We start from the raw sequence: 20,393 nt of genomic DNA on the forward strand, positions 1-20,393 counted from the left end.
CAAAGGCTGCCACGACACCTCCCCCTCAGGTCAGGCAGTGAGTCACTGAGGTGCTGGGCACAGCTGTATCAAAGGAGCTGACACCTCCAGCAGCGGTGCTGGTGCTTGACCTCCTTCTCCAGCAAAAAGGAGACCTGCCAGCAGCTCCACTGTGGGACACAAATGCTGCAGACAGGATGCAGACCCTGGATGGGTAAGGGCAGCTTTTAACCATGAATTGCCCTTTTTACCAGCCATAAGTGTGTGAGGCAGTCTGCAGCCAGCTGCTGAGAAGACAGCCCAGGATGTTCCCTGTGTGGCATCTGAGGTAACTCCTTGCTCACATTCTTGCTCCTGCAAGAAATGACCAAGGGATAGAAGCTCACTTCTGGATCATGAGGCTTGGGAAGGCTGTGTGCTGGGGCAGAGCACATGGAGGAGGGATGCTGGGAGCCAGTCTTGTGCTTTGTTCCCATGATTTAGCACAGCCCCCTGCTCTCTCAGTTTCATAAGCTCCTTATGGATCTGTTTTTACTATTCTAAACAGTCACTTTCCCATCCTTAAATAATTTCTATTTCACTCTATTTTAAAATTATTCCTTTTCCTCACCACCATTTCCATGTTTCCTTCACTACGTTCCCAGTGGGTCTGACACTTCTACATTAATAGAAGACAGTGACCTGTGATAAAAATACATTTTTATGGAGTGCTTGGGCAGGAAGCATTACAGGACCGGAGCAAGACATAAAAATACAATGAAGTATATGAAAATCCAGCTCCAATGGATTCATTGCCACGAAAACAGAAACAAGTGAGCAGACACCTTGGCAAAGACTCAAATTTTTGTACAGCATTCATGGAATCAGGCAAGGGAAAAAAGCTGTTGCAAAGTTATTTGGAATAGGAAAAGTAGTAACTGAACAGAGATGACACACTTGGACATTCTACATTTTTTAAGCTGAAACAAAGAGATGGAATAAGAGCTGAAAAATCACCTGTGAGAGTTTATACAACAGCACTGGGTCTGTTGGGCAGTGGAGTCCCAGTAACAGATCAGAGAACAAAGCTTGTCTTGATACCACCCAGAAATGTCCTGCTGAAGTGCAGGCCAGGAGTCTGCATCCCAGCCATGATGGGGAGAAGTTGAGAGACAAGGGAAGAAGGTGCTGGACAGCAGAACTGGCCTTGAGGTATGGTTTTAATTGCACTGATCTTCCAGCTCACACCCGAAACTGAAAGCACCACCCCAGAGTGCTTCCAGCTCTCCAGAGCACACTGAGGAACAGAAAAGGGTCTCTCCACCAGCTTTGCCTGGACATACCCTGGCCAGAGTACACTGAGCTACCCAGGAGAGAGGGTAAAGAAGATATCCAGTACTTAATTGGAGAAATTAACTCTCACGAGCATTCACAAGCACAGGAGAATCCATACATGTCTGCAGCCATACTACTGAACAGAGTCCCAAGACCATACTCTTCCCCTTGACTGGTAACAGTGACCAAGCTCCAGAGCATCTGCCTCCTTGCAGAGCCTTTTCCTCTGGGACAGGAAATGCCTGCCCAGCCCTCAGGAGCTGGAGATCCTGGAAGACTCAGTGTAGGCAGCTGCCTTCTGTGGTAGCAATTGCAGCACAATCTTGGACATTGAGAGCTTTTACTCCTGTGGGGAAAGCAAAGGCTGAGCTAAACTGTGGACTGGGTATGCCTGTTTCTCCTTTTGGAAATTCAGCTGCCAGTGCCACAGAGCAACAGGAAAAATCAGATTCATTTCCACAGAGATTTTATCACCTCAGTCTTGGCATGGGAGAGGCATCTCCGCCCAGCTGTGAGCAAGCGAGTGCATTCATTTTGCTGGCCTTTTTATGTAATCAGAACAAATTCCTTGGAGATGAGTCACAGGGTTTCAAGGGTGTCCAGAGAGATGTCAAGCAGCCTCAAGTGTAAATCAGTGACACACCTTGCTGAGAGGACTCCTACTCACCAGCAGGCCCATTTCCCTGCAGATACCAGGCAAGGGAAGGGGTTTGAGGGATGTTACTTGACGGGCTCCCACAGTCCACACACACGTGTGGCATCTCCAGACCCAGGACACTGCTAGTGTTTACATTTCCTCTGTAAAGACAGTGATGTTTTCAGGGTGGAGCTGGAGTGCTTCCCTGCAGCTGCTCTCTAGGCTTAAACACTGAAGACTTTCAGACATTCAGGCTGGAGGAGCTTGGCAGTCAATGAAGAGATTTGAACTTCAGGAACAGAGGTTCTGCCCCACCAAAGCCTGGTCAAGCTGCGGGGTTTCCTGCCTGGGATGTTCGTTGTGGTGGAACAGCTGCATCCCATCGCAGTTGTTTCAGTGCTGTGATGATGCTACATTAAGCAAACCTGTTCCATTCCCCTGCCCAGGAATGGACACTCCAGCCTTCCTGGATCTGCAGGCCAGAGGACAAAGATGATACTTGCATAATTTCAAGGCATAGCCTGCTTTAGTGGCTCCTTTAGAGGCTGAAATGTAGAGGAGGACCAGGAAGAACTAGGCCTGGGCACAATCCCAGAGGTCCAAAGTAACTCTGAGAAAAATGGTGTGGATACTCTTGGCCCTTTGGGTGTCAGAGCAGATGGAACAGACAAAAACCTTGGTGGAGTTTGGTTCTGGGTCAGTCTTCTTTCACTAATGCCAAGGGCAAAGTCTGACACAAGGTACCAGTGCAGGCCAGCCTCCCAGTTTGCAAGCTGCATGCAGGTCTTTCATCAAGCAGATGCTTCCAGTCTGGAGTGGGGCAAATCTCTATTTCTGCATTCTTTGAGGGCAACTGCAGGAGACACAACCCAGCTATTATGCCCTTCACCTTTCAACTTCACCCTCAGATGACTAACAATTACCAGCTACTATTAATATTAATGTATTAATAATTAATATTAAATAGGAGAGAAAGAAATGTGATCCTCTCTCTGCTCTTCACATTCCACAATATCACAAACAATTTGTCATATTGGGAGGGGCAGAGGCAGGAGGAGCATTAATTATTGATTCTTGGGAACAGATGGCTTTTCTTGTACCAGGGCAGTGAAATGTAAGAGGAGCCTGTGGGTGAGGAATTGAGGATCAGATGGGCAGACACGTATCAGGTAACCAGCCTTCAAGTGGAACAGGAACCCTCCTCCTAGAACCAGCTCTGCTGGGCTGCAGAGCTCCCAACAGCCCCAGCTGCAGAAACAAACCCACTGACATCTGAATTACTGAGGCTTCACCAGAACCTTTCAACGCCCCTTCACCTCTGTACAGAACATCCTGGACATGATGACTGATGGCTTCCAGACACCAGAGGCCTGGCAAATTAGGCACCAACTGCTCTCTCTAGGAGACTTTACTGGTTGCATTTCATGTGTTCATCCTCATCTAACTGTCCTGTGCCATGCAATGTCTATTCCTGAGACCACATACAATGTCCAAGAGTGACCTTCCAATGGCCTTGGATCCCATTTGGGGTGCTGGCCTCCAAAATCAGAGATCCAGGTTATGTGGACCTGTGACTTCAACCAGAGACTCTGTTATCCAACTCTTTGCCAACTTTTTCCATTGATTCATGTAAGGATTAAGAGCAAGATGACTTCATTCTTGTCAGTTCCAGTGGTGTCCTCAAGGACTGAGACACATACCAGGTTGTGAAACAAGCTTGGCAAGGACACCTGCTGTGGGTGTCCCCACGTCCAAGAGCTGACCATGGGACTGACATCCTTATGAGACAGGAGGAACAACTGGGCAACAGTGATCCTCCATCAAAGGCAGCTGATTCACCAAAGTGAAAATAGTGGCACCAAAAGCTTTTCCTGAAACTTTCACGAAGAGTCTCTGTACTCACTGCTGGATTCAGGCATCTGCAGCCATTTTCACTCTGGTGTAGCCATCTCTTTACTGGAAGACTAAGGAACCAGCTGTACTGCCTCAGACCTGGGCCTGGGGAGCCCAGGGTCCTGTCTCTGGCAGTGATTATAACGAGATGCCCAAACTGGGCAAGCTGGTGGTGATACCTCCTCTATTACTGCAAAAGTTATATTCCTTAGCTATTTTCCATTCAGGGATTTCACAAGCCAGACATCACCTCAATTCAATTTACTACTCTGGACATACCCCTTAAATCCTCAAATAAGCACTCATTTTCCCAGCAAGGACTGATTAAATCCATGGTTACTCCACTGAGCAAGGCAGACTCTCTTGCTACCTCCACAGACCCAGAAGGTACCTCAGGACCACAATGTCCAGTCCGTTGGCATATTGGGGACCTCCTCACAGCTTTTGCCTAAACTCTGTTTGTTCTCTTAGCCTCTGCTGAGAGCTTGTTCCAAAGTCTCATCACTCTGATAATCAGACACGCTCTTCTCATTTCTCAAGCTGACTAATCACTGATTTATAATTCCTCTCAGTCTGCCTAGGGTCATGCAGCCTGCAACCTGTGAGAGTACTAAGACACGTACAGTCTTGTGATTTGGAAAAATACAACTTTGCAGCTTCCCTCCTGGTCTGGATCAATGGCAAAGTGCTTGAGGTGAAAAAATGCCAAGTGCCAGGAGACAGCTACTGCCCATGAACAATACAACTTTTCACAGTGTGGAGAAGGATAGAGCAAGTTTCCCTACTCAGTGAATAGGGAGAAGCAATCTTAGGAAGACTTCGGCCACATCTGTGCTAGGAAAGAATGAGCTTTCCCAAAAAAGCAGCAAACCTTCCCACTATAGAAGCTTTGACCAGTGTCCAAGTTTACTCTAGTTTGGTACAGGAAATGGACAGACCTGAAGGTATCTATACTGCTGCATTATACCAATATGAGAGCTTTTGCTCCTCCAAAAATGCTGTCTGTCTCACTGTGATAGTAGTAGAAAATGTGTTTAATGTGGACCTGTCTTTACAGAGCAGTCCCACAGAGCCCTGGTGTGTTTATACCAGCGAGGTGTTGCTGAACAGTCAGCTGAGCACTCAGGTGCACAGGCTAATCCCACCTCCCCCACGCTTCCCAGGGCCTGAGGAGGGGATCATCTCGCAAAAGAAGCCTATGGATTAGAGAGCAATACAATGGATCAAAAGGCAGGAGAGGCCATATCTTTTCAATCCCAGAGCAAAACTGCTCCCTTTCACTCTTCTTGAGTTAAGATTTACATGAATCCTTTCCCTGCCGCTCGAAGAAGAAATTACATTATAAACACATTCCAGAGAACGTTTCCCAGGAGCAATAACCATTTTTAACATACATTGAGCTTGGGAGAATGTCTAGAATTGTACAGGCAAATGCACGGGTGGAGCTGTGTTTTGACCCACACAGGAAAGCTGTAAGTTGACATCACCATCCCAGTCAGGCTCTGGAGTCGAGGTGGCTGGCAGGCTTGGGAGGAGGATGTGCTTGGCAGGAGCTCCCTACCTCTTTGATGGCAGACATCTTGATGTTCTCATAGTAGTGCAGTGGTGCATTGGGTGAACTCATGTCATAGCCAAACCCAGCTACCGCCACCTCATCACAGTTGTGCAGCGCCATGGTTATTGCTACGCTTCCCAAGGTGGGGATGTTCTGAGAGGAGAGAAAGAGGAATGGAAGTCATTAGCAGGTTGCCACTTTTATAATCAAAGATTTCCTCTTATTGTCTCTGCTCACAGGGGCACTGCTGCTACTAAACAGAAAATTAGGAACGTGGTATTTGGCTATATCCACACATCAGCTGCCCAGTGCCAGCTTGCAGGGTTGATAGCCTCCCAACTTGTAAAGAAATTAATGCAAATGGTCAGACTCCCCTGCCACAACTTTGCTCTCCTGAGAACAGGGCAGCAGACGAGCTGGAGGATGAATCACAGTGGATATATCAGCTTTCTGAAATTAAAACAGACGTAGAGAGCAGATTACAATGTTATGCACATTACTGGCTTCCCGCTAGGCTAAGGAAGAATACATATCCCAAACAGGTCACCATACAGGAGCAGAAGTGAGGAACAGCACAAAATCCTTATTTTACTGATGACAAAAGCAGTTTAAGGTTATTAAACAGCTCTGGGAGACGGAGAGGAGATCAGTCAGTGTGTTCCAAGATCCCCTCCTTTGCTCAGGGGTACCCTGGCAGCAAAAGGGCACTCTGGCCTGTGGCATTCCCTCTGAACCACAGCACACCGGGAAAACAAGGAGCAGTGGGAAGCCAGTCAGAGATGGGTAGTAGCATCCGGGCGACACCCCAACTATCCTTTCCCATCTGCTGACCTGCAGTTTGCACTGAAGTCCAGCCTCAGCCCTTCCCATTTCACTGGCCCTGCCAAGGCCCTGTGACAGCGGTGCTGTACAGCGACAACTCCTCCTGTGTGTTCTGCTGGGACAACAAAGTGTTTCCAGTGTAAAATCCTAGCTCACCGACTTTGCTAGCTCCCCTTTAGCCAGATGAATCCAGAGGCAACTTTGCCCCAGGGGCTAGGGAGAGGCTGAGAAATCCACCCACATCTTCATTTGTAGAGTATTGGAAATATCACAAATTCAGAGGACATGCTCAAACAGTCACCAAGGGTGATAGCTCTAAGCTGAGATATAGAAACCAACTGCACACTTACAGTTTTCATTTACAATGGTTTATCCTGAACTGGTGAGCAACGCTATTGCATGTTCAAAAAGATTGGGAACAATGTTTTGAGTTTCTGCTTCTCATTCAAAGGAACTGGTTTTTGTCAGCACACGGTCTTGCTCACTTCTGATTGCCTGACTGGTCTGAAGAACAAAGTTTCCAAGCAAAAAATGTCACCCGTATCCAGGCTGGGATGTGCAGATCTGGGAGCACAACTCATGTGCTATGGAGAACTCCACTACAGTGCACTGGAACCACTCTAATCTGAAAACAAACAGGCAAAACCTGCTTATGGCTAAATCAATGAGACATTAAATTCAAACATTTGCAGCACAACAGTAACAGTGCACATCTGAAATGACAAGACCTTCTTACATCCTCCTGTTCCAGCTCTAGATGTGGGGGAAAACAGCAGAGTCATTTTGTTCTCACAGCTTAATTTCATTTGATACTCACAAAAACAATATTGGCTTTATTCTAGTTACTTTAGTTAACTGTTAATTCACTAGTAGCCAAAAAATATCAAGTAGGGGTTTCAAAAAAATGGAAAAAGTTTATTAGGCAAGGATAAGAACATTGCCCCAAATTTCAAAATATCCAAGAACATCCTGTTTTCCTGGACATGGCAGTTTTAATTCCGATTCCTCAGCTTTATGTTTTGCATAGAAGATGACATTTGTACATCGCTGGAATTGCATCAGCTGGTAACTGGACGTGCCACAAAACCCTTTCCCTCAGCAGAGCTGTAGTTACAGTGTCCAAAACACAGTGAGTAAATGGTTACATCCTTGAGACCGTGTCGTCATAGGGAACATGATGGTGTTAACACCACCCACACTTGCACCGGGCCCATTCCCACGGTACCGCTCAAGGGAGACACAGGGTCTTTGCCTGGAGGGAATTTCACTGGCCAAGTTAACATTTAAGAGCTAACTTTCTAATGTGAGTCTTGCAAACCACAGAGAATTAATCACACTACCCAACCTCACGGGAGGACTGCCAAACTTTCTTTCAGGCGCAGTCTGTTTGGGGAATAACAGTAGACAGAAATTGAAAGTGAACTTTCATTGCCAAATATCTGCCTGACTTTATTCTTTCTATAATGCATCCAGTGGTATTTATGGAAAAAATAGGAGGTAATTTTCTTATCTGCTTCTGTTCTTCAGTAGTTCCTGACAAGCCACTATCTTAGTACCACCTGCCCTGTTCTCAAAAATGATTAAAATACCAGAGACTACCTACCTTCCTAAACTCATGAGCCTTAGTAGATGTATCTGATTTGGCCCCTACAACTATCCTCTCCTCCTAGCAAAGAAGTGGCAAATAAGAGGAGACACATATCAGAGAGGAAATGGCTATAACTACTCTCTGGCTGCATCTACACAGCTTCCAAGCTCTCCAGATTGTACATATAAATTCATTAGTTGCCAACCTCTAATCTGGACCTGATGGACCATATACAGCCTCGGGGGCAAATTGGGGGACAAGTCACTCCAAAAGAAGTTAGGCATCACAGACACGGCTGTGCCAAATCTGGCTTGCTATGCCCTGCATGATGCGTCAGTGCTATCTCACCACACACACCCTTGTGCCGTGCCCCAAAGACATACCAAAGCAACCACCACACCTCCTGTGTTGAGTTATGAAAATAAAACTCTCTCAAACAACTGTGCAGGCCTCTTGTTATTTGAGGCCTTTGCTAAGACAAACCCCCCAAAATTCCACCATCTTGCCTCAGGAATTATAATCTAGTGCTAGAGCAGCTCAAAGCCTGTCTTCCTGCTCATGGCCCTCTGTGGTTCTTGGGTGTTCCTGTATCACCAAGCAGTGCTGCTTTCAGCCAAACGTTTGAAGAGCTACAGCCCAACAGCAGCCAGTGCCGAGGCAGGAGCCTCTTGGGATGCCTCCCAGCTGCACAGAGACTGCCCAGTGCAGGTTAGACCATGGGGCTGCCTGGAATGGTCCAACACGACCACTGCTCCAGATGCGGCCATGATGAGTCTCTGACCTGAACTGGTGCTCACGAAGCAGTGTGAGCTGGGAATGGCAAAGCCCAGAAATCATTGGCAGCCCTCTCCCCTTGTCAATTCTCTGCCACAAGTGTTTAGCTTGGCCTTGCAAGCTCTGCATCACCTGCTGTGTATCAGTAGTTTCTGTCCCAGCTGGGGCCCATGGAGGTACCAGGTTCAGCATCCCCTCTCCAGCACCTGTAAACAACTACAAGGGTAACCTCACTGGATAACACGTCCAGAACTGAAAATCCACATTTTCAAGCCTGGCCTGCTTGTCTAAGACCAAACATCTGGAAAATGTAATATCTAATATAATGCTCCCCAGAGATCAGCCCTTTGCCTGGTCCCATTTGAGAGAACACAGCAGACTGACAGATGAGCCAGGGATGACACTAAAAGGCCATGTGACAAACAGAAGCAGAAAACACAGCAGTGGTGAGCAACACGTCACCACAGCAGTGCTGGGCCTCTGGAGCCCCACCACAGCCTCTGGAGCATGGCTCCTTCCATGGGTACCTGTCCTCCATGGGTGAGGTGAGTACCTGCATGGTGGATCTTGGTGAGAAAGTATAAAGACAAGAGAGGCAAAGATTTCTGGTCTTGTGCTGTGTGAGGGACCACAGCAAGCTCTGTGCAGTGCAAACACAGCCAGTCTGCACCACCAGGTCAGGGGACCAGAAATGCCTTTAGCAGTACAGACATAGGACAGGTTCTCCTAACTGCTCCTACACTGTTCTCTGCTGCAAGCAGGAAGACAAAAGGCTTCCCCTCAAGACATTGATGTTTCATCTTCCACTGTTCCCCCTGAAGAGGCTTTAAAGACTGACTTCTACTCACATAAGAAATCAGTCAGCAGAAATGAACACTGGAACTCCTCTGAACTCTGTTGAGGCTGACCATCACCTCATGGGCTTGTGCTGGAGATCCAGTGCTGGTGACTGAACCAGGGCTGGAACTGCTCTTTGCTTGGTGCATGTGAAAAGCTCTTGCTGCTTTTCGTTCCATGCCCGGGTCATTCCTGTGTCACTGCCTGCTGGACTGGAAGGAAATGACTGCTGTAAATCTGGTTTTAGAAATATTTGACTCCCTTAATATGTTAAATGAATTCCAGTTATTTATGGGATTTTACTTAGCTCAGGGTAAGACTTATTGGATTGTTCAGACTATTGCAATTGTTACCTTTTTCAATAAAAGGGTAAGAGTCACTGAAGAATAAATTCCCTACAAACAATAATGCACCTGGATATTCAAATTGGTTTGACTACTATATTAAATTATTTGAGGGAAAACCCAAACATTTGCTTACCTGAGAAAAATTCCCACCTTAGTTTTATCAGCTACAGACCTGATCACCCGAAGTTTTCAAAACAAAAGAAATACAGAACAAAACTCTAATAAGTCATCACAACATACAAAACAATCACTGTATTTCCTTTTTGTTTCTCTATGTTTGCATAGGAGCAAACCCAAACTTACCCTTTGTTTCCCTTAGCTGAAAAGCTTGGAAATATGGCATAGAAAGCAATTTAGTGCCATTCATTGTGAGAAGGTAAATGCCTGGCATTCTGGAGAGTGGTTCTTGCCACAGGAGCTTACAACACACACTGCTGCTCCCATAGCTACCTCCACCCATGGACAGAAACAGCTGCAATTCTGGGCTTCAAAAGACAAAGCAGAGCATCTCCAGTGCTCTTCCTTCAGCTCCCCTGGTTATCCCTTGCTGGGAGTGGGACAGAGCCTGCAGGACTGGCTGTCTGCAGCAGAGCAAAAGGCAAGGGCAGTGGCCAGTGGCTGGAGACGGGACAGCCCAGCTACCCAGCAGGTTCCCTTCTACCACTTCCCTGCTGAGATCCTGAACACCTAAGCCCAGTCCAAGTATTTTTGACATCTCACCTGATGCACAAGCTCTGATTCACCATTTGCCATAGAGCAGATTCCTGTGCAGTGCAGGGAGTATTTCTAAAGGATCTAAGGATTTAACAGAAGGCAAGCAAGGACATGACTTTACCCTATGCTACCTGCTCTGTGATAAGCACATACATGCTTAACCCATGCTAAAGGGGAGTTCATGGTCTACTTTTCAGTGAGAAGCAAACTCCCTTCAGTTCCTTGGCATCTCTCATGTGCAGAAGCAGGTGGCTGAGCTTGTACCAAGAGGAGGCTGGCATGCATTTACCTGCTCCCCTGCACTGGTTTGTCTGAGCATCCCTTCCCCAGCAGCTCATGGACTGAGCCCACTGCAGTGGCAATGGGTGGAAAAGTGCAGCCCATGAAGCAGATGTGCTGCCTTGCAAACCCAAAGCTTTACAGTGACACTAAATCTCTACATTTAACTGACTGCAGCTGCAGTGGCCCCTTACTTGTCCCTCTACCTGCCTTAGAAGATGCCATCAGGGTGCAAAAAAGGGAGAACCATGTAACTGGAAAGGATTAAGTGGAAGACCACTCTGCTCCTGCCATCCCCACCTCTCTTCTGCTCCACAAAGACTCAACAGGTTCCAAGGCACAGCCTTCACACAGTCAGCCTTCATAGTCCAGTAAGAACAGCCCAGGAGATAAAGTTTGCTGACACCTGGGCAACTCATGAGAGAAAAGGTCATGATGATGACACAAGGGAGTTGAAAACTGCCTAAGGTGCAAACGGTCCCCACTGGCACCTCCATAAAGGCTGCCTGCCCACAGCAAAAACCATCTAAGAGCTACGAGAAGCCCTGGCTGGGACATGCTAAAACTCCAGCATCAGAGGTTAATCCCTGAGCTGTCAGCACTATACAGAGGTGCTAATCGATGGTTGGGTGCCTGAATCAGCCTGGTAACACCTCCTGCACACGGCTCCTCCTTCACCAGGTTAGTGCTGAGGCTGGGTGAAATCCAAAGAAGGATGCTTTATCTCTTTAGTTCATAGATTCAACCATTTCCAGTACCTGAACAAACAAAAGGCTTACAGTGTCAGGTTAAATCATGAACAGATCCATGGATGCACAGCACCAGCACAGAGAGAGAAACAAACACTGCAGTCTGCACTGGAGTCCTCAGACTCCTGACAATTTATGTCACCTGAAGTGTTCTTTCTCCTTTCCACCTCACACCAGGCTCAGGGCTCCCAGAGGAGCCAGAAAGCTGCTGCTCCAATGGCTCTGGGGGCTACTGACTGGACGGGACGATTCACTATGCAGCCAAAGGCGCACACGGCTCCTCCTTCACCAGGTTAGTGCTGAGGCTGGGTGAAATCCAAAGAAGGATGCTTTATCTCTTTAGTTCATAGATTCAACCATTTCCAGTACCTGAACAAACAAAAGGCTTACAGTGTCAGGTTAAATCATGAACAGATCCATGGATGCACAGCACCAGCACAGAGAGAGAAACAAACACTGCAGTCTGCACTGGAGTCCTCAGACTCCTGACAATTTATGTCACCTGAAGTGTTCTTTCTCCTTTCCACCTCACACCAGGCTCAGGGCTCCCAGAGGAGCCAGAAAGCTGCTGCTCCAATGGCTCTGGGGGCTACTGACTGGACAGGACGATTCACTATGCAGCCAAAGGCACCACAGCAGTGACCATCCCTAGGGGTGTCTGTGCACCCAGCAGTGACACCTCTGAGCTGATGTTCGTGCTTGCCCCCAGTAAACTGCCTGCAGTGTAAGGGGTGATATTGCAAGCTTGAACCACCAGCTGCAATACCAGTGACATTTCGTTTCAAGCCCCAAAGACCTCTATAAACAGAACTCCCACCTGAACCAAAATCATCTCTGGCTAGTGAGAAAGCCAACCCTGCACCCACGCCTTAAGAGAATTCTTTAATCAGAGAGAGGATCTTTACTAGATTTTTTTTTTTTTTTGGTGCTAAATCATCTTTAGGGTATTAACAATTATTTTCCCCCAGACCTTGCTAGGAGCCCAAAGTTTGTTCTTTATCATCAGCTTATCCCAGGAAAAAGAAGTCCACATACAGTATGGAACAGCTCTCCCACTCTTAAGACTTCAGTAGGACTGAAGAAAACTGCTGTAAACCTTCTCTCTCCCAGAGAGAAGTCACTGTTGTGGGTGTGAGTTTTGCTCCTTGCTAGGGCTTTTGGCTAGCAGTGCCAGGAGTGCAATCAAAATGCACATCTGAGTTGTACCCCACTACTATACTCCAGGATCATCTGGCCCAAATTATATTATCAAAGCAGAGGATGTTACTACATTCAGTCTTTATTGAATCCTGGGAAAAACACTTTGAGATCAGCCCTGAACTATTTTACTAGCTCTGCTCAACCTTGCTGAAAAAACCCACAAATTACAAAGTTAATTGGCAGCACATTGTTACCATATGTGGTGTGCAAGAGAAGCTCTGAAGTTTATTTAGGCATCAGAACCAAAGGAGAGTGGAATATTACTGCTCTTTATGAGGATTTTATGTTGGCCTTGATTACTAAGGCATCCCCAGCCTTGATCCTCCTGTGTGCAGCCTGCCCAACACAGCACAGCACACTACAGCACGGGGGCACCAGTCTGCCTCCAGCCCCATTTCCCAGGAGAAACTCTGGATACACTGTTTGTTGTGCTTTTGCTCACTAGTCCTCAGCATTTTCCTTTTCCAGGTCCATATGCTTCTTTCTTGAGTAAAGTTTTGTCTCTCATCTCAAAAGTGCAAGCCCAAACCCAACCAGCCGTGCAGCTGCTAGGTCACACAGACGTGGGGCAATCCTCCTTGATGCTCCACTTGTCTGGCTGGATCTCTCATAAATCTTCAATGAGAGTTGGATTCTTGGTCTACAGGCTCTGATTTCTACTCTTCTCATTTAAACTCTGAGCAAAAAATGTAGCAAATTTCTATCACCACGGTTTTACTCAGACTCCTCCCTCTTTAATCCGGCAGAAGCAGCTTCTGTTGGAGCCTTTGCACTTACAAAGCTCTAAACTTTGCACTGGTGCAGCAGAATTCACTAAAGTGTGAAGCCCCAGCAGTTCCATAACAGCAGTCCATAGCTGATGCCTGCAGTAAAATTCTAGCCACAGGCTAGAAACAGTCTGTGTGTTTTTAAACTCTGACAGAATGCTGGTGTTAGTGTCCTTGCACAGACCGCCCAGGCTATAGCGACAGCTCAGCCCCACACAGGCACCTGCAGAGCTCCTGTTGCCCCATCTTGAGGAATAAACTACAATTCACACAGTCTAGTAGGGGTCATGGGCAAAGACTGCTTGCCTTAAAGAACCATAAACTATTTTTAAATGCTCAAACGGACTTTTGTGAAGTGAAACATCAGGATTCAATTAAGATGCCTTCATTTCCCAATCTGATGTGTGTTAAACAACCTATCAAAACCTCATAAACTTCAGTTCACAGCATTTTCATTTCCGGATTCTCTCTTCTCCTTTCAGTTTAAGTAATAACTTGTGTATTAAAATAACGTGTTTAAAAATAAAAACAAATTGGAGAAAAATAAAGTATGATGATTTTTGTCCTTTATTGGGGCAGCACTCCTGATTTTCTGGAAAACAAATCAAGACCACATTGTTCTAAGGGTAAGTTCTGGAGAAGGCAAAGAGGTGAAGTAAGTTAATTCCTAGCTGATGGGAATATTTGCAATAAGATACCTTCAGTGCACATATCAAAAATCCAGAGTTCCCAGAATCCCATGACAGTGCATTTTACAAAAGGCCCATTCCATGTGGCTGAACCTGCCTGCACACATCTTGCACTTCTCATTTTAAGAAGGAAATGTCTTATCTCCAGGCACCCACCCATCTGACTTGCACAAAACAAATGTCTCTAATATTCCAGAAGTCTTAATGATATAATTATGACATGGAAAATGAGGCACTATTAGGTCTAGTCCAAATCCGCGCTGTGACATAGCAAATCTGCACTGGTAGCAATGGAAGGACAATGCCAGCAGCAGACCAAGCAGACCTTGTCCAGCAGAAGTGCTTCTCTCTGGGTTTGTCAGCTGTGTTAATGTAGCCAAAAATGTCACGTGTGGTCTCTATCAACAACAACATCACATGTGTACATGAGCAGTTTACCCACCCAAGTAATACTCTAATGGTTGATATATTACGTAGAGCAAATATAAATAGGTTCTGAGGACAGTGTTGCGATGTGAGATAATCCAGAAAACCCAAGTCACCACCTACTCCAACACTAACACTTCAAAAAGCTGCACTGGGGGTGAGAGATACGAGAATGACCATTAAGGTATTTTGTTAATAAATATGAGCTAAAAATGTGGTTTGCATTGTTTTCTTTTGTGAGCTTTTACACATAAAACTTTTTTGGGATAAGACCAGAATTTCTTACCAAAGGCCTCCTAAAGCAAACCTTTACTCTCTTCTACTATAAGCCTGGGATGAAACTTCACAATGGCTTTCAAGGCACTGCTGAAGTGTTGATGATCCCCCCCAAAATCCTTGGATCAGGAAGGTTCTTGCCTGGGTCTGAATGAGACTGAGAGCTGCCACCGTAACAGAGCCAAAGTCCCTCCCTTTCAATGTCCAACAGTGGAGGCCCAAAGGAAAGGTAAGAACAGTGTCAGCCTCCTCTGCTGCTTGGTGTCACATCCTTCTCTGAGGTTTTGCTTCCTTTGCTTTATACCTACCCCTCTGCCCATCAGGCCATTGTTGAAAGGCAGTCCGATGAAGCTGAAAGCTGCCTCCTGGATGAAGTAGGGATTCAGGATACGTATCTCATGAGGTTCCCTTGGGACACGGGTTGCCACTGACTTCCAAAAGCCATCAGAGGCACTCTGATAACAACAAGGAAAAAAAAAAAGAAAAAAGAAAAAAAAAAGATAAAACAACAAACGCAATGATATACCATATATAGCAGATTTCTATTATTTTATTAAAAAACAATATTAAAATGCACTACTGCAGCAGCTCCCATTGTCTCTGCTCACTGCCACAGGGCAGTAGTGTAACATTGTAGGGGACCTGTGCTTCTTGGAGAGGTGACAGCAGCATGGACTGATGCACTTGAGCCAGCCTGGATAGCAACTGTGAGGCCTGGGCTTCAGCATGAATAACCTCTTCCCTGGTGCCATCTTTTCACTGTTATTTGCACTTCAGCTGGTTTGATCCATGGATTAAGCATTCCAGCACATCCTGTGATCACTCCCACCTGCCTTCAAGGGGATACACCATTGGATAGCAAATGCTTTAAGAACATTCAAAGAGATTAAAATGACTGTACAGCCCTACTTCCAGTGGTGAGCTACATGCTTCCCACTTTATCCTAGATTTGTCCTGCCCTATTAGGTTTTATGTGAGTTAAGCTGTAAGGTTATAGAAATATCATCTTGTCTTGTGAAGAGTCGTGAATGCTCACAGTACAAGGGAGGAAACAACTAAGCATGTCTATTATTTTTACCCAATTCAAGTTTTCACTCTGCAAACGTGGAAGAACACTGGCCTTGATATGTGCTGAGCTGCTAGACAGCCTTGCCTGGAGAGGAGCTTGTGCCACTCTGCCACATGGCTTCCCATCATTGACACCTTTCCAGGTGTCAGCAGGTATAGTACAGAGTTCCCCCAAAATAACCAGAGGATCCTGTGTTCACAAGACTTAGGGAGCAATTGTGTTCCAATGTTTCACTTCTCTTTGGGTTAATTCAGAGCAAGGCACAGGCCAGGAAGCCAGGAATTTTAATCTGCTGACCAGCAGTTTGGGCAGGATAATCTGACTGAACACCTCCTTCTTGAAGCCATCTTCCCTGAGATCTCCGTGACAAGCAACAGAGACAGTCACTACACTACAGAAAAAGGACACACTCTGCAATTCATTACATACACCGGTTTTGGGTTGCTTGCAGCTTAGCAGTGACTTTACAGCTGCTCTCAAGGCACTGATGAAAATGTTGATTATCCACTGCAAAATCCTCAGGAGCTTCCCCTGCCCGGTAGTGACCACCCCTGTAATTATGGACTGGAATTCTGCCTCAGCCAATGCCTGCTGCATTTCAGACACTCCTTGTGCTGTGCTCAGCTCCTGTGAACTCTCATAACACGTGTTGCTACACACCTTACAGAGTGTTTTTTATGGAACAATCCCATGGATATCTTTAGCTGCTGAATTTCATATCCTGAAATTGAAACTTTGGCAGATGGTTCATGCTACAAAAGGCATTAACAGAGCAAACCTGAGGAGGGTGCACACCGTCATCCAAACCAACTCTCTAAGAAAGTCAAATCCCATTGCTATCCATGCCCCCTCAAAACTGCCTAAACATAACACACTTTTGACAACCAGGGCAAGCATCCCATGGGTTTAAGTTCACATTTCAACAATGGCCAAGTGCCCTTGGGAACCTCAATGGAAAAAATTCTTAATTATCACTCATGTTTTTTCATCATACACACATGTTCTTTCATCATAGTAGAATTACAAAGAATGCCTGGTGTCAAAGCAGTCTAACACTTTCCATTATAATAAGCCATTTGCAGTCACTGAGCGATCCCAGCATTTAAAAAAACAGAAAAAACCTTTACAAATATTAATGAAGTCCAACATCCATTTGACCAAGGGATTTGAGGGATTTGGTATGCCAGCTGAGTTTTGCCTTCTTGTGAAAATTCATTAAAAATTGGATAAATATTAAACCTTTGGAATTTCCTAAGGGCACATGTAGAGTAGAGGCCTTTCAGTTTCAGGGAAGGAGACCAAAAAAAAAAAAAAGTCACAGATTCCACTTGCATTAAGCATGCTCCAGGTCTCACAGAAATTAAGATGATAAACAAAAATCTTGAACAGCTACTCATTCAATGAAACCATCTTATCATGGGCTTAAGCAGGCACACCCTGGAAAAATAGTGTGTGACCTTGAAACTAAAATAAATTTTTAAGTTCAATTATTATTTCACATACAACTCTAAATATGGCATTGCCTAAATTTTGTGAACAATTCAAGCCAAAGATCTGCAAGCTATTTGAAGTGGACAGAAGATGCCTTTTGTTTGGACTTACACTCTGTAGGAGATTCTACATAAGTTCTGGGACTTAAGTAGGTTTTACATGGCTTTTACATTACACACAAAACATTAAATAGAAAAGGAAAAGAAGAAAAGCTGTAAACATTTGAGAGTTTTACTCCTTGCTGCTGCTGGAGCTGTTCGGAGAGAAATAACCACACACACCACCACTGTCCATTTTCCCAGCAATGTGTGAACTACACCGGGACCACACCTGGGCTCCTCTCAGCTACTTCAATGCCAGTGTAAAATAAATGCGGGTGCCCATCCCTAGCTAGAAATACAAGCTTTGCTTTGCTCCCTTCTATTTAGCTGTTTCTCCTGTTGTACTTCATCACTATTTCCCTAAGCATTTCCTTCAGCTATCACACTGCTCTGAAACCGCTCTGGCTTCTCCCTTCTGTCTCATTTCTATTTGCTCTGTGTTCTTCCCTGTAACTTTTCTGGGCAGTTCCCCTGAAATTAGTTTTGAGGGACACCTGGGGTAGTCTTTCATTTTGGTGTGTTTTCCTGCTGTAGTTTCTAAAACAATTGTAGGGAGGAACAGGGACTCTCAGCAAGCAGCTCTCTCACTTCCACCTATACAGCAGGCAAAGCCCTGTGTAGTGCTAAAGAACCAAAAACTGTTTTCCTGGCTTGTAATTACCGAGATCCTCAGTCTTGTGGTTTGGCTCTCCAAGCCCTGTAGTTCTGAGCTCCATCTCGAGCGCTGTGGTTTTCTTCTGCAGCTTGTCACTGGCACGCTCCAAAGTGCAGCACCAGCCCTGCAAGCCCCAGGGGGCTGCTCCCTGACACAGCCCCCGGCAGCCGGGAGCGCAGCCCCTTCCAAGGCTCCGCGCTACCGCGGGTGCTACGCTGGGGGTGGATGTTCAGCCTGATTGGACCCAGATGTTCAGAGAGGTTTCCAAAGCAATTACTTCCCGTTGGGGAACGCTGACCCTTTTTCTGGCTGGGAGGAGACCCATGGAGCAGCAGGTTCTAGGAGGGAGGGCATACTTTTCCTGCCAGATTTGGGAGCTCCGACTCGCAGTTGGAGGTTGGGGGCATCCTCTGTTCTCCACTGCAGTGGCTAAACCTGCAGTACCTAAGGGTGGGCTTGTCACAATGAAATAACTCCCTTCCTGATCAGCACAATGATAAACAGTCAGAAAATGAGTCTGAAAACTGCTTAGGCAATGTTCCCACAGTGCCTCATCACCTCCTTGTACAGAGGTGGAAACCAGAGGGTCCAGGCTGGAAATTGTGTATCCTTGTTTTCAGGTCCCACTGTTATTACTTGTTGGCACTACTGTGCACCTGGAGCCCCAGACACAGATCAGTATTTACAGTGCCAAAGGCTGCCAAAAGAAGCTTATACTATATATGTGTAAAGAAACAAGCATCACAGGGAGAGAGGCAGACAGGAGAACATGACTGAAGAACAAGTCCATGAGGGCCACAGCATTTTTAAGCAATGTTGGAGTGTTTTCAAAATTGGACATCACTAAAGGCTTTAGAGGAAACTATTTTAAAAGCACAGAAGAATTTAGATAGGTCGGGGCTTTCAAGCCAATTTCTTGTACAGTTCTTATCCAGCGAGAGAGGCAAAAAGAGACACCACCTCTAGAGACACCACTCCAGGAATAAACTGGTACAGACATGACAGACCAAAGATAGCAGATTAGGGGGAAGGGATAAAAAATGGCAGGGCTCACCAAATAGCTCCAGGGACAAGACAATCCAGCTGCAATCCCTCATTCTGTCCATTTGCAGAGTACTGAAGGCTAATAGGCACAGCCGGTTGTAAACTATTTTTTGTCTCCATTCAGTTTTCCGTCTCCTGTTCTCAGATTTACCAAGGCAAATCACAACTAAAATAAAATCACGCTAAAGGCAAATCATGCTAAAATAAAATATGGAAACTCAGAGCCTTAGCCAAGAAGCACACCTCAGTGGAAAATACAAACCACGAGAAGCAGGCTGAGTCTCCCAGAATAACAACATTTCTAATATACTAAGCAAAATGAGAGTTAATGCCATTGTGTCCTGATGATACAGATGCTGCCTCTTTTGTACCTCTGTGATACTAGTGGATTTAGGACTACAGGCGGCATAGCTCATTGAGATTTCTAGCTCTGATGGGAAGGGGACAGGAAGATTGCAAAGGTCAGCTACCGGCAAATCTGGGTACGTAGTATGTTGTTGCAGAGCAACCAAATGAAGAGACTGGAGAGGCAGCCTGTGGAAAATGGAGATTACTGCTCTTTTGAACTCTGCTAACACCAGAAATGGAGAGGAAGAAGGACATGAGGCAAAAAAAATGTCAAGGGATGATGCACCAGTCATAAGACCTCACCATGCTTGTGAGCACGTTGTTGACTGGAATCTCTGCCCCCACCAAGCCTGGAATGTGATTTATTCTCTACCCATCATCCACAAGCTCTCACTGTCACACAAACAAGGTACAGCAAAACCACTGCGATCCATATGCAGAGGCTTTTGAAAGGTTTCTGCTCAGGCATAGCTGGATTAGATGTGGAAGGTGTGTTTCCACTAGAAAATAACCATCTTATCAGCCAATGCTGCATTTCTCAGCGGTCAAGTAGACACGGAGGCCAAGAAAATGCTCTTCTAGAAGTGGTAATATAAACGAAGTTGCATCATTTGCACTGATTATCAAAGCAACAAGGAATTCTTAGCAACAAGAACAGAGGTGCTGAGAGCCTGCAGTCTGGGATGATGGTCAACTGCCAGACTCACTAGCCCACACTTCAAGCATATTTACCCAACTTTCTCAAAGCTATGGAGAACCCCTTACCACCCTCTGCACATGGTTCTGTGGCCAGCATTCATTCTGAATGATCCTATCTTCAGTTTCTAGAGCCTAGAAAT

At 45.9% G+C, this 20,393-nt stretch overlaps 1 protein-coding gene across 10 annotated transcripts in view; it reads right to left on the reverse strand.

The window, feature by feature from the left end:
* ST3GAL3 (ST3 beta-galactoside alpha-2,3-sialyltransferase 3) overlaps positions 1-20,393 on the reverse strand; it is a 186,752-nt gene that overhangs the window by 11,304 nt on the left and 155,055 nt on the right. For 8 of the 10 annotated variants that reach the window (XM_017743508.1, XM_017743506.1, XM_017743507.1 and 5 more), the window contains 2 exons: positions 15,155-15,301; positions 5,385-5,531 (listed from right to left, as the gene is read on the reverse strand). In XM_017743508.1, coding sequence (XP_017598997.1) covers positions 5,385-5,531; positions 15,155-15,301 — 294 coding nt within the window. Of the gene's footprint in view, positions 1-5,384; positions 5,532-5,559; positions 5,829-15,154; positions 15,302-20,393 lie in introns of those variants that run through there. The other 2 variants (XM_017743512.1, XM_017743513.1) reach the window with 2 other exon arrangements.

The sequence above is a fragment of the Corvus brachyrhynchos genome, unplaced genomic scaffold, assembly GCF_000691975.1.
Source record: "Corvus brachyrhynchos isolate BGI_N302 unplaced genomic scaffold, ASM69197v1 scaffold48, whole genome shotgun sequence".
Lineage (NCBI taxonomy): Eukaryota > Metazoa > Chordata > Aves > Passeriformes > Corvidae > Corvus > Corvus brachyrhynchos.